The sequence below is a fragment of the Salvia hispanica genome, chromosome 4 (assembly GCF_023119035.1).
Source record: "Salvia hispanica cultivar TCC Black 2014 chromosome 4, UniMelb_Shisp_WGS_1.0, whole genome shotgun sequence".
Lineage (NCBI taxonomy): Eukaryota > Viridiplantae > Streptophyta > Magnoliopsida > Lamiales > Lamiaceae > Salvia > Salvia hispanica.
The window spans coordinates 54346934-54360334 of record NC_062968.1 but is presented as its reverse complement, the minus strand read 5'-3'; the positions used below and the strand labels follow the sequence as shown (position 1 = coordinate 54360334).

The window sequence follows — 13401 nt, the reverse complement described above, 5'->3', positions numbered from 1 at the left end:
TAAGGAGTTTGATAAAATGGTTGAATATAGATCGTATTTTTGTATACTCTTTTCATCCATTGCCAATGTAAAATTGGAAAGTTGAAGTTGAAATTAAATAAACATGAGAGACGGAAATAAAGTAGGAGGAAGAGAAAAATAGTGGTTGGTCGTATTATCAAAAATAGAAATAGAAACAGTAGTATGAGTAATTTTTATGGATGAACCAAAAAAAATAATACTAATATACTTCCTATGTTCACGATTACAAGTCCATATTTGACATGATATAGTAAAAAGTGGGTAAAAAGAGGATAGTGAGGTGAGTATATTAGTTTTATAATGAAATGCGAGATAAAGTTAATAGAATGTAGGGCTCATTATCAAAAGTAGTAAAATGCAAATGGGACATTTATTGGTGGACGGACAAAAATAGCAAAATGGGACGTTTATTGATAGAGGGAGTAATAGATTTTGGATGGAGGCTAAGGTTTTAGTATAAAACTATAAAGGATGGTTTGGTTGGCCATATTTGAAATGCAAAGATAAATTGAACACTTTTTGAAGATAATTAAGGCATAATAAGATCCGAAATAAGACAATGCAACCTATGACTTTCATTTCAGCACCCAAATAAAAACAACAGCATAATCTGTTGGTAACTTTGATTTGAAATAAATAGAGCAAAAACAGTTATTACAGAATCTAAAATTCTAAACACAGGCATGATTTGATTAGCTCAACTAATTTGAGCTGCTTCAGACAGAATGAGTTTGGTCCATTGTAATCCATGTGGAAAAATGTGTCCTTATTCACTCCAAAGAGAGAAATGAACGAGCCTTGATGTCTATAGTTTACTGCTGCTTCGGAAACAGAGACAACAAGGAGCGATAAGAATGCTTCTGTGTATATACATCGGTAGCCATTGGAGGTGTCTTTGTAACTATACTGAGCTACCCGACTTTTCAGGCTCGTGTGCTGCTCTGTCTTTGTTTTTTGCATCTACTGGACAAATGGAAATGCTGAAAGTTGTGCCGTGGGAAAAGATGTCTAAACATTGGGTTAAATATCTATCAGTACTAAATGAGAGGAGAGATCACCTTGAAGAAATTTCGCATACTCCTCGAGTTGTGAAATGAATCCTTGGTTGGGACACATCGTTGGTCTTTTCACCCTCACGTGCTCCACAGCTTCGGATAAGCTCATGCCGTGTTTAAACATAAGATAAGCAATAATGATGGTAACGCTGCATTGTACATCAATAAATCAAATTCAGAACAACAAACAAACACAAGGAGATAAACTGCCCTATCCTTTAATGTTATGATTAAGCAAATAGATGCCAACGTTGCTGGTCGTAACAAACTTAAGATGTTGTAACCAGCATTGGAGATTTTGTTTTATCGAAAGGTACCTAAGATGCTTTCCTGAGAGTCTAAAGCAAGCCACCCTGTATAGTACCATGATTATGTTCGATGATGCCATGGTTTAGAATAATCTATACCACAGAGCGTATCGAAATTTTCTATAGCTCAACAACTAGGGTCTGCTTCAGCATGCACAAGTAACAGATTTGAACAGCTAATACACAAGGGCTTTAAACAAGTTTTGGCATATGTAATTAACAACATTGCTTATTCTGGCACTGACGGCACTATAACATCGACAAGTTCAGGAATTTATTTATTAGATATTTGGTCATGAAAGAGTGGAGACATGAAATGGATCTCAACAGGTATATGATAGTAATTAGTTTCATATCAGAAAAAATAGCAAATTAATGCAATTACCTTTAAAACTTCAAAATCCAAATTTTCATTAACGGATCAGCTCATTTATTAAGAGACACTTCTGTCAACTAGAAATCCAAAAAGATACCTTCTTGATCGTCCAAGAAAGCAGTGAACCAGTACACCACCTCCTGACGCCTTAGCTTCATCTATAAATGCAAAACACTCGTCGAAGTACTGAGATAGTTTGACATCTTCTGTGTCCCGAACTGTTCCAAATCAAAATGAAATTTTGGTTAATTCCTCGAGTCGAGTACCTTACACGCAACAACCTGGGCATATTGATTTAACATAATAAAAAAATGTAGTGCAAATGCCTTGAAATAAAAGGAGTGATTTTATGTTTGTAATATCCAGATTAACAGTCATAGCATCAAAGTTCTCTCCACTGTGATAGCAGATCCACAGATTCACAATCACACAACACAGTTGATTTCAAAATAAACCAAGCAGTGAAAAATGAAAAGCGCAAAATCATCTTGGAAAACCTGCCTTGGATAATTTTGTAAACAAAATCGTTAGGGTGAGAAGGGATCAGCGAATGGGCGACAGTCAAAATGTGTGTGACGTTCAATGCTTTCAGAGCAGTCTTATTATTGGCAGCTCCAAGAGATCCTAAAAAAAGGCCCTGCACGAGAGAAAAACAATCAGACTAGTTGGAAACAAAACATCACTAAACAATCTCAGACGTCAATACATCTTCAATTAGGCAAGGAATGTTGTCCTCTTTGACAATTTTCGAAGCTCGGATGACTTTCAATAGCCCTGCAACATGTTCCTTATATGCCTCACCAGCCATTGCTAATAAGGAATTTCTGCAGTACTTTAGTCGCCTTCCGAGATGAACCTGTGTTGCATCAGAGATTAAAGATTACTCCATATCATATTCCATCCAAAACTCAACCTCCTTCTACACACGAAGGATCGTCTACTCCTTATTCCTTCCTTTTCAAAATTCAATCCGAAAAGACTCTATCTCGTTACAGAAACAAAATTCCAACGAAACAGATTACAATCATTAGATGTAGTGATTTGCACAAATGTGTTTAATCAAATTATGAGCTAATAAAGCTAATGCTTAAGTAATTAAACAATGACACAACAAAGCTATATGCACACACACATATATAAGCGTAAATGTGATGAGAATTTGGGGTTTGAATGCATATTAAGGGCAACAGCAACAAAACAGAGTGTTATCACAAAATAATCAAACAGTGTTATCAACCTACAAACAGCCCAATTCGGAAATCAGAGGAAGGAGATCGCGCACAGAGAGGAAAAGGGCAGAATTGGTTTTCCTTACATTTGAACCCTCAAAGAAAAGGGGGCAGAAATAGTCCAATTTAAAGAAGAATTCGAATCACTGACGCAAGGAACAGTGGAGATTAAAAGATGGGAGTTGAGAGCGGATCACGTACCCTTTGAATGGAAGGAAATGATGGGAATTTCGTATGAGAAAAAAGATGTCTTCTTCCTTCCTTCCTTCCTTCTTCCGCAGTGATGTGAACTGTGAAGCAGTTGTTTAGACTGAACTGCCTCAATTTTACATTAATTTAATTTTGTTATAATAATTCAACACTTGACTCATTCTTTGATTTATTTTAATTGCACTTGGAACTCAGGCCCAATTTTGAGCTATGAAACACATATACTCCCTCCGTCCCGGATAATTCATCCCAATTTTCCATTTCGGTTCGTCCCACATAATTTATCTCATTTCATTTTTACCATTTTTGGTAGTTGAACTCATATTCCACTAACTCATTTTTACTCACATTTTATTATAAAACTAATATATAAAGGTAGGACCCACATTCCACTAACATTTTCAACCCACTTTTCATTACAATTCTTAAAACCAGTGCCCGATTAAAGTGACCCGAATTATCCATGACGGAGAGAGTATTCAGAATAGTGAAATTGATCTCAAACTCAAAACTTTTAGCATTAACCATTAACTTCTCTGTCATTAAACAAACTCATACACATCAGGTTCACTTTCGATTATGAATTTTGGAGCGTTTTGGTTCCCAGTGATTGATTTTCATTTTTAACTAAAAATAAAATATCTAATCACTCTTATTTTACTCTCTATCTTACTTTATTTTCTCAACACTTAATTTAATAAATAGTAGTATATTTTTATAAATGTAATGTTTAAAAGAACTCAATCATATATTTTGAAGTACTCCATATGAGAAAAGATATGCTGCGCAACCAATTTAAGCATCTGTGAGAGCGCCTTATTCCCACGTCGCCCATTTGCTGAGTGTCTCTTTCCTTGATCTACTTCAGCACATATCTTTTTTCCTTTTTTCTCTTTTCTGTCTCTCAAAGTATCTATTTTCCTCAAATATATTCATCTATTTTATTCTCTCTAGGTTTTACAAATTGAGCCGTTCTATTCATCATCTTCCTTTTCACATTGATTTTTGGAATTCTCTCATATTTTTTGCATCCATGCAACAAATTAAAAAACCATAAAAGCATGAAACTGGAATAAACCACAAAAACCATTTACACAAATTCATACAAAATTTTAAAAATAGAATAAGCCAATTACAATATTTTCATAATTCTGAGCAGGCCAACAAATGCAGACATTCATAAGCCCAAAATTGTTACTCTTATTATTTATACAAAACTTATTAACTTAATACTTACACTAAGTAGGGTAATTACATGTTTTTATACAAAATATTTTACCTTTGCTTCAATTTAGTACAAAAAAGTATTAAGTTACATGTTTCGTACAAAAGGTTTACTTAGTGTTCCAAAATAATACATCCCGTTAAGTCCTTACTAACACCGTTACATCCAATTACATTACACATACAAAAAGTTTCATCAATATTTCAAATTTGTACAAAAAGTTCTAATTAAAACTTTTCATTAATTATTTCAAACATAATTATTTTTATTACTCACAAAAAATGAAAAACACATAGAAAAAAAATCACGACTCTTCACCATCAAATTAGCGTTGCATTTTATTGTCGAAGCTTTCTCATGTAACAATGGAGATACAAATATTGAATCTTTTTTGTAAAAATTAAATATTGACTTATTGATTGTTTGAAACTCAAATTAGCCATTTTTTAAAGATGAAATATGGACTTATTTTATATTGGGTTCTATAAATAATACAATAAAAAAATAGAGTATATTGACATAACTTTTTTTTAAACCAAGATCATTTGCTGGAAGAATTGATATTGACTGTTATTTTTTTAGTGTGATAAATTGTAATAAATTTCTAATTATTCTTTTATGGGTTATTAGCCTATAAATACACGAACTTTCAATATTTTCTGGTTTTTCCTCAGAACTTTGCTTTTTGAATGTAAATACATGAACTTTGTACTTTTCTGATTTTTCCCCAAAATTAAAAATCAAAACTTATGTGTCAAATTGAAACCTACGTGGCATTCAAAACTATCCGTCGTTTTGATTTTAGTAATTTAAAATAAAAATGACGTCGTTTTGAATGTCACGTAGGCTTCAATTTGCCACATAAGTTTTGATTTTTAATTTTGGTGACAAATCAAAAAAGTACAAAGTTCGTGTATTTACATAAAAAAAATAAAGTTCAGAGGAAAAATCAGAAAATATTAAAAATTCGTGTATTTAACAGGCTAATAACCCTTCTTTTATTATGATGATAAATTGGACAAATTATAAACTAACTAACGATGTTTAAAATATTTAACAGAATGTATTAATTTAAAACACTAATGTAACTTTCGGTATGGAATAGATAAACTTAACATTCTTTACTAAATTGAAATAAAAATAAAATATTTTGTACGAAACATGTAATTAAACCTATCAATATATTGAATAAACAAGTTAATAACATAGTAAGGGCTTGTTTGATTGCCCTGATTGGGCTTTGTGTGATAGGGTAATCCTATATGATTTTTCATGATAATGATGATATAGTCATATCTCACTTTGATTTTTGGTTGCCCTGATAAGCTTCATTAGACTTCTTATAGTACTTGATTTGATTGACCTCACACAAACTTACGATATGAAAACGGAATGTCATTTTTATCCTGAAAATAATGACGATGTTAACCCTCCCAACCCTACCTTATACCCTGCGAAAATAAAAAATGGCTCCCAAACCCAAATTCGCCCAAATTCGCGCGCCAATACATCATATATGCGCTGAGGATGGCTGTGGAGTGAAATTAAAGCGGAACTTTGCCATTACCTAGTAACCAACAAGCAATTTCGCGACGGTGTGTAAGTGTTGTTGTAGTTTTATTATCGTTTCCGTAATAATCGAAGGATTGTTTTGTTCGGCCCAGAATTTGTTTTGTATGCTCGAGTTGTGGGTAGGTTTGCTTTTATGTATGCCGTTTTGTGTCTAGGTTAACAATTATCTACGCCATTTGTTAATTGAATGTTGAATGTGGTGGGACAAGATGTTGTATTGAACTCCCATCTGTTGTGTACATGGTTGATTTGTGTTATGTCGTTAGTGAACTCAATTTGTTCAGCCGTTTGTTATTATTTGAAGGGTGAAATTGATCTGGCCCGAAGGTGTGTTCCCCTCTCTGATTTGTGGAAAGTGTTGAGTATATGGTTTGCCCGTTTTGTAATGCATTATGATATTGTTTGGTATTGTATATGCTGGAAGTGGAAGGATAATGTGTATGTGGTGATTCAAATTACTTGAAAATTTGGTTGTGCAGCATCTGTGATAAAAAAAAAAGCTCAACAATCTTGGATGATATGGCCTCCACACAAATGGGATTAAGTGATGAAGATGGTAGCCCAGAGGGTAATCTTGTATTACTTTACACTATTTGATCACTGAATAAGGGTAAAATTCAATGTCATTTGATGTGAACATATTTGGTTTGTCCACTTGGATAGGTAGCAACGACTTGGCCTCAAACCAACACGTCAAAGGGGAAAGGTCAAGGCGTATCTGGTCGGTTCGGGAGGAAGAAATCCTAATGGCAACGCTAAAGGAGTTGGCAGCGAACGGTTGGAAATCCGATAATGGATTCCGTAATGGTTATCTAGTTCGGGCGAGGGAGGCCATTAAGCGTGAGTTTCCAAATACAAATATATTGCCACACCCACACATCTACTCAAAGATAACAACTTGGAAGATGCACTATGGTTCACTGAAGATGATGCTGAATCACAGCGGTATTGGGTTTAATTCTGACGGCACATATGAAATTGAATGCGATGATGAGCAGTGGATGCAATTCGTGAAGGTTCGTTGTTTTTCTCTGCCATCATAGTAGGATTGCATTTAACCAATTGAATTAATCTTGCATATTGTATCATTGCCAAGCGTTTTGGTTGTTGAATCTTGATAGATTGTTGTGAATTGTTTCCACTAGAAAGACAGACATGCGAAATACATGAGGAACAAATTGTGGCCTCAATTTGAGGACTGGAAGGAGATATTTGGAATAGATCGTGCCGATGGAGAACGGGGAGTTGACGTTGGTGCTGCTGTTGGCCAAATCTACGGTAATAAGGATGAGTTGCCAGGCGAGGATGGTATATCCCAACACATGACAGTAGAGGACTTGTTTCCAGATGAGGTCTTCCCGACTGGGGTCCTACCTGAGATGATGGACGAGAGTCAGTCCGTTACCGAGGGCGGTGTGCCTGGGGCTGGTTCTGGTGCAGGAGTTGGGGCAGGGGGGGTCCCAGTAACTTCTGGAGACGCTGTAACTGGGTCTGGATCAGGGGCAGGGAAGAAGATGGTAAAGAAGGTTGTGAAGAAGCGCAAAGTAGACGACAAGATGGATGGAATCCTAAGTCTCATGGGTCAGATACATAGCGACACAAACGAGCGACTAAAAGAGATTTCATCAAGGATTGGGTATGAGTTCGATCTTAGCACCAAGAGGTCCGAAGTGTTCGAGCAACTAAAAGGTATTCCAGGCCTATCTCTGAAATTGCAGTTCTATGTGTCGAAGCAGCTGGTGAAAGAACCCGAACTCATGGACCTCTTTCGAGGATTGCCGGAGACTGCACGGGCGGCTTTTGTGTTCGATCTATTGGAGACTGATCGCATGATATAACAATCAAAGGCACACCAACATTGTTGTTGTGGTTATGTTTTGTCAAACTTAAGTTAGTAGCTCTGCTTTTTGGACTGTTCGAACTCAATCTATTTGAATTGAGTCAACTAATTTGACATGTTAGGACTTATTGAGTTGTGGATGCATTTACATATGGAGATTGTATATGCTTCCCTGCAACTCTTAATTTTTTTATCGTGGATTCTCCTATTACTCGAACGCTTTGACGTTGATCTAGAACTCCTTTTTTTTGTATGACATGCTCCATATCTTACCCACATTCCATTTGATCTAGAACTCTTTTTTTTGTATGTGTAATTATCACTAATCTTAGTTTGTGGTCATAAAATATTCATTAAATTATGTCGAGCACCACTACATGTTACTCCATTATTTATCTGATGCACAATATGAATTTTTGCATTGGAGTTCAAAAACGTTGCATAATTTACGTCGTTCATATTCAAAGCACTATTCCAAACTCAATTACTAATAATTTATAATCACAAATAGCATTGTTTATACTAATCTTCCGTTCGCAATCCTTTCCTTTTATTTATTCATAAACTATAATCAAGAATTGTTACTTAGGGTCACAAATGATTTTATTTTAACACATTTTCGCACCCGTACTTGGTATTAAATTATTTAAATTGCACCCTACATTCCATACCCACAAGAAGCTAATATATTATAGAATTAAAGGTTGCAAATTTAAGAATAATACTTACGAATAATGCATAGCGCATAAAACAGAAATATAGAGTCCAAAACGGTAGTTTGATGTGTTGCATATTGTTTTAGAAATGGATAATAAGTAGTTAGAATGCTCTGCTCTGCTCTCTTTCATCTCGTATGAAATTTTTTGCAACCAGGGGTTGATTAATATCTCAACGATTCATCATTATAAACCATGCTAATTTTTCCAGCTATTTGGTTCAAATATAAATTAAAACCATTCAAAATTGGCAACCCGGGGATGATTAATAAATACACCTTTCATCATTTAAAACTATTCTAATCAATATTGTTCATGCTCTTGTTTCCAAATATAAAGAAACATCAATCAAAATTTGGGAACCTGAGGATGATTTATAAATAAACCATTCACCATTAAACCCAAATGAATCATGAAACCGTATGGAAGGTAAAGTACAAATCCGAATTGAAAGACTCCGAGTAAGGGGAAAATTGCAAAAGTTGTGAAGCTCAGTTCAAAGCAACCAGAGGAAAAACAAAAATTACACATGATATCGTTCGGCCCACATGGCGTTTGCCATATCATCCCGTTTCTTGGTCCATGATGCCGAAGGCTCGACGCTACTGATATGATCACCACCCACAATGTGTTCGTTGTCGCTATCGTCTTCAATGTCAGCCTCGTTCTCCAACTCTGCCTCGACCGGGTCAATCGCCATTTCTTTGCGTATGTAGTTGTGAAGTAGAAAACATGCAATAATCAGACCAGTTTGAACATCTATGGGGTAGAAGCTTGCAGATCTAAGAATCCCCCAGCGCATCTTCAAGACGGCAAACGATCTTTCGATGACATTCCGTGCCTTCGTGTGTCGTAAGTTGAACAATTCCTGCGGCGTTTGTGGTGCCTGTCTTCCGATGCCCCATTCTTTTAGATGGTAAGGCACGCTCTTATATGGTGTCAAAAAACCTTCTGCGTTTGGGTACGCATTGTCGCAGAGGTAGTAGCAACCTATAAAAGATTTCAAATATGTGAAGAAATTGTTTAATGAAGTCATTAGAATTTTGAAGAGAATCGTATGTAGTTCACCTTTAGGCACTTTGAGACCTAATGGTCTGGTTATTGCATCCCGTAAAATCCTTGAATCACCAGCAGACCCTTCCCATCCAGGTAGGAGGTAAATGAAACGAAGCTGTGGATCACACACAGCTAGAGTGTTGGTTGTGATGTGACCTTTTCTGTTACGGTATCGGGGCGTGTCTGCTGTCGGGACATATACATTGATGTACGTTCCGTCTAATGCGCCTAGACAACCCTATACAAACAATACAAAACTAGTCAAGTATATTTACAATTCAACAATGGGTACATAAAAGTTAATATACCTTGAACCAAGACCAACGTCGGTCAGAACATGCATCATCTATAGGCACGGGCTTCACCAAAAAAAGGTTGTGAAGCGTGAGCACACCGCGGAGCACAATGTGTATGTATCGAGAAACGGTCTGGGAGGATCTCATGAAATTATAACCAACTATAGGAACCTTTTTGTGGTGGGCAAGCACACATAAGAACATGGCAACTTGTTCTTCCACTGTCACCCTCTGATCAATTAATCCTACACGGTCACGGAGAATATGACACAGCCGCCCAAAAGTGTTCCTATCCATTCTTAAATTATCCACACATGCCCTATCTGTAACACGAACTAGCCTATCCAAATTACGTATATGGGCAGGTATTGAATCTAACACAGTTGACTGACCTAGTCTGTCCCAACGCTTACGCTTTCGGGTTTGCGGGGAAAGCAAGGTGATCATAAAAGAGATGAGGATCATGTTTATTTGATAGTTACGTATAATCTCCTCTAACAAAATCAAGACGGTTGTCATTTCATTTTGCATACCATCACCCTGATAAATCCAATGATATATTTGAGGGTCAGAAAGACAATTTAATCATAAAGACAATGTAGCAACAGTTATTGAAAGAGTATTCATTAATAAATTCCACATAACACAACATTTAGGCAAGCAAATACTAGAATCCCAAAGATATGAACTTATCAGAAATCAGTCCATCAAGGAATGTCGAAGAGTTTTGGAAATTTCAGTGCACTTTTGGATTAAAGATAGCATTTAAAATAAACAAAAAAATCACACATTGATGTAGAAACTTAGATAATCTGTGCGTCCAGTGAATACTCAAATTTATACAAATTTATACACACAGCCGCAAAATGTAGATTGATTTAATTAAATTCAGCAAAACACATAGAAAGTCACCAAGGCGGCCAATTAGTCGGAATTAAGTTGAACTATTTTAAATTAAATTGGGATTAATATTGGTTACCTCACGAGAATTATCTGGGTTATCCATGGAGATCTAAAGCTTGAACGATATTCCCGAAGAATATTGAAGCTACCCTGATTGCCGGACCTGCTAATTAATTGACGGCTTGATTAATCCACCGGAAAAAAACATCATTCAAAACAAAAGAGAATTACGCATGCGGCTAACCTTCAATCGGCGACGGTCATGAGATACCAATAAGCTTTGGCGACGAACAAAAATTGTGTAGAATGCAGACAACTTGCTAATCCCGTCGAATAATGTAGCCGATCAGATTTTCTGTGATGAAGAAGGGTGTTTTAGACAAAGGCGTAAGAATTCCACAAACTGGATCTCCAAGATATGGTGATATCGGAGGCTTCCGCCTGGGCAGGGTTATACAGTTTTGGTGTGGAGGTATCTTAAATGAAACCGGGTTGGTGGTTGTATACCGGATCTTTGGATATGTATATCGGGGCAATCAAAAACAAGATAACGCCTATATCTGGGGTCATATCTAGGGCTATCAGGGCAATCAAACGCCCCCTAAAGGGATATTGGTAGAGAAACCCTAGCGCTGCGCGTAATTTTAATCCCATCTCGCCTCCACAGAAGAAACCTTCAATTCCGTGACCGTCAATGGCGTCGAGGCCTCAATTGCACGAGACATCGCCGAAAACTCAAGGTAATGAACCGTAGGCATTCATTTTTTTCAAAGTTGTGGGCATCGCCATTCGCCGACGGCGTCACCATCGATAGCCGCTTGAAATCACCATCTAACACGAAGCAATCTCATACAAGCAATCTCACTGCGTGCGCCCACTGCTTCCGCCTACTTACACAGCATCGCCGAACTCGTCTCCGTCTCCGTAAGTATAATTATACTTCCCCTTTGTGTCTGTGTGTGATAGTAATCTGTTGTGAATAGTGAAAGTGATTTTGTTAATTTTATTCCAGTATCCTTTTAGTGTTGGATGATTATGAACTTGAGATATGGTATAAAGAATGATGTAGGGAAGATGTATGATTTTCTTGGAATTGTTAAAAAAAATTGTTCCGTATCTTTTTTGTGATTTATCTTATGAGTAGTAAGTGTGGTGACTAAATTCTACTATTATCTATAAAAACAACATCATAAACACACTTCAATTTTTTTTAATCATTGTGCAGAAGTCATGGCTAGCTTGCTACTGCTGATTACATTATTTTTGGTTGCGGTCGGAATCGAAGGAGCCCACAACGTCACGATATTTGTTCTAGAGACGGCCATTTCCAAGGGAGCGGGTACGTACATATATATGTACTAGTAATTCATTATTCCTTTAGCTAACTATTCAATTTCTTTTTGAATAGTCTGTCTAGACGGCACACCTCCGGCCTATGCCTACAGCCCCGGGTTGGGGAAGGCGTCGACAACTGGCACGTGATTCTAGAGGTATATAAATTTGAACAACTTCCTCGAATTTTTTTGTGAAATGTCATGGATAGATAGATTCAATTGAATGAAAACTTGTATCACTTAATTTGAATGTACACATATATGTGTAATATCAATCATTTGATCTGCACAGTATGAGAATTAAAAATAGTTCACAATTTATATATTGAGCTTGAGTTCGTAATTGGATTTTTATCTATATTTTAAAATTACATAGATTTTATCAGTTGCTCATGGCTTTATCATTAATTTTTAATGTTGTTGAGTTCATAAGTGCTAGTGTATTATTTTTGGCTTTATGATAATAAGACTAACTATTACGAGTTTCAAAGGGTGGCGCGTGGTGTGGGAGCACGGGTGGTTGCCTCGATAGATCCACACGTCCTATTGGAAGTAGTGCTAGGCTGATATCGTTGGCTAATGGCACCTATTTCTTCAATGGGATGCTTGATAATAACTCGACCTTGAATCCAAGTATATATATACATATATAGGTGTGCATGATCAATTATTAACTATTTTAGTGAAATAACTAATACCAAATTAAAAGCCATTTGATTTGAGTCATCTAATGGCCTATAGTTAATCCAGAGTTATATATACTAAACTTTCAAAAATCGGAAAAAATCACTAAAGGCTATTCATGTCGATCTATATTATATGTATATCTAAATTTGTCTCAAATCGCAGTTTGACTTCTTTGGTTTCAAGTTTATAGTAACTTTAATGTTGTATGTATGTATTCAGATTTCTACAATTAGCACGTGTTCAAGATCTTCTACTGTGACGGCTCATCCTTCATGTCCGCACGTGGACCCAGTAAGTTTTTAAATTTCTTCCGTATGTCCAATAAGAAAAATTAGTTAACTAATTTAACTTGCACTCTTTTAAAAGGACACTGAAAAGGACAATCACGGATAGCTCTTCAAGGAGAGGCTATTTTGTGCATAGTTGCTATCGACATGGCCACATGGAAGACACACGGGGTTTAACATGCTCTTCGTTGATTGGCAATGTACATGCTAACAAAGTAAGTGAAACTATTTAAGTATCTAACATTTTAATCTCTTAGACACAATTTGTTTGGTCACACACTACTAA

The 13401-nt window shown here is 36.1% G+C and overlaps 3 protein-coding genes across 7 annotated transcripts; 1 reads left to right on the top strand and 2 right to left on the bottom strand.

Moving 5' to 3' along the window:
- Positions 1 to 632: 632 nt before the first annotated feature.
- LOC125219924 (dual specificity protein phosphatase 1-like) lies at positions 633 to 3320 on the bottom strand. Of its 4 annotated transcripts, none has more exons than XM_048122018.1 (6): positions 3191 to 3320; positions 2467 to 2616; positions 2262 to 2397; positions 1858 to 1978; positions 1080 to 1225; positions 633 to 1001 (listed from the first exon to the last, which is right to left on the bottom strand). In XM_048122018.1, the coding sequence occupies exons 2-6, from the start codon at positions 2566 to 2568 to the stop codon at positions 982 to 984; spliced, it is 525 nt and encodes a 174-aa protein (XP_047977975.1). In that variant the 5' UTR covers positions 2569 to 2616; positions 3191 to 3320; the 3' UTR covers positions 633 to 981. The 4 variants fall into 4 exon arrangements, with proteins under 4 accessions (XP_047977975.1, XP_047977974.1, XP_047977973.1 ...); XM_048122017.1 differs by having other exon boundaries at positions 633 to 981; XM_048122016.1 differs by having other exon boundaries at positions 633 to 984; positions 3076 to 3211.
- Positions 3321 to 5918: 2598 nt separating this feature from the next.
- LOC125217528 lies at positions 5919 to 8014 on the top strand. Of its 2 annotated transcripts, none has more exons than XM_048119047.1 (4): positions 5919 to 6019; positions 6476 to 6564; positions 6660 to 7012; positions 7142 to 8014. In XM_048119047.1, the coding sequence occupies exons 2-4, from the start codon at positions 6516 to 6518 to the stop codon at positions 7832 to 7834; spliced, it is 1095 nt and encodes a 364-aa protein (XP_047975004.1). In that variant the 5' UTR covers positions 5919 to 6019; positions 6476 to 6515; the 3' UTR covers positions 7835 to 8014. The 2 variants fall into 2 exon arrangements, with proteins under 2 accessions (XP_047975004.1, XP_047975005.1); XM_048119048.1 differs by having other exon boundaries at positions 5919 to 6023.
- A 944-nt stretch (positions 8015 to 8958) lies between these two features.
- Positions 8959 to 10201, bottom strand: LOC125221407 (protein ALP1-like). The gene is made up of 3 exons (XM_048123524.1): positions 9917 to 10201; positions 9621 to 9846; positions 8959 to 9542 (listed from the first exon to the last, which is right to left on the bottom strand). The coding sequence occupies exons 1-3, from the start codon at positions 10199 to 10201 to the stop codon at positions 9076 to 9078; spliced, it is 978 nt and encodes a 325-aa protein (XP_047979481.1). The 3' UTR covers positions 8959 to 9075.
- Between the last annotated feature and the right edge of the window lie 3200 nt (positions 10202 to 13401).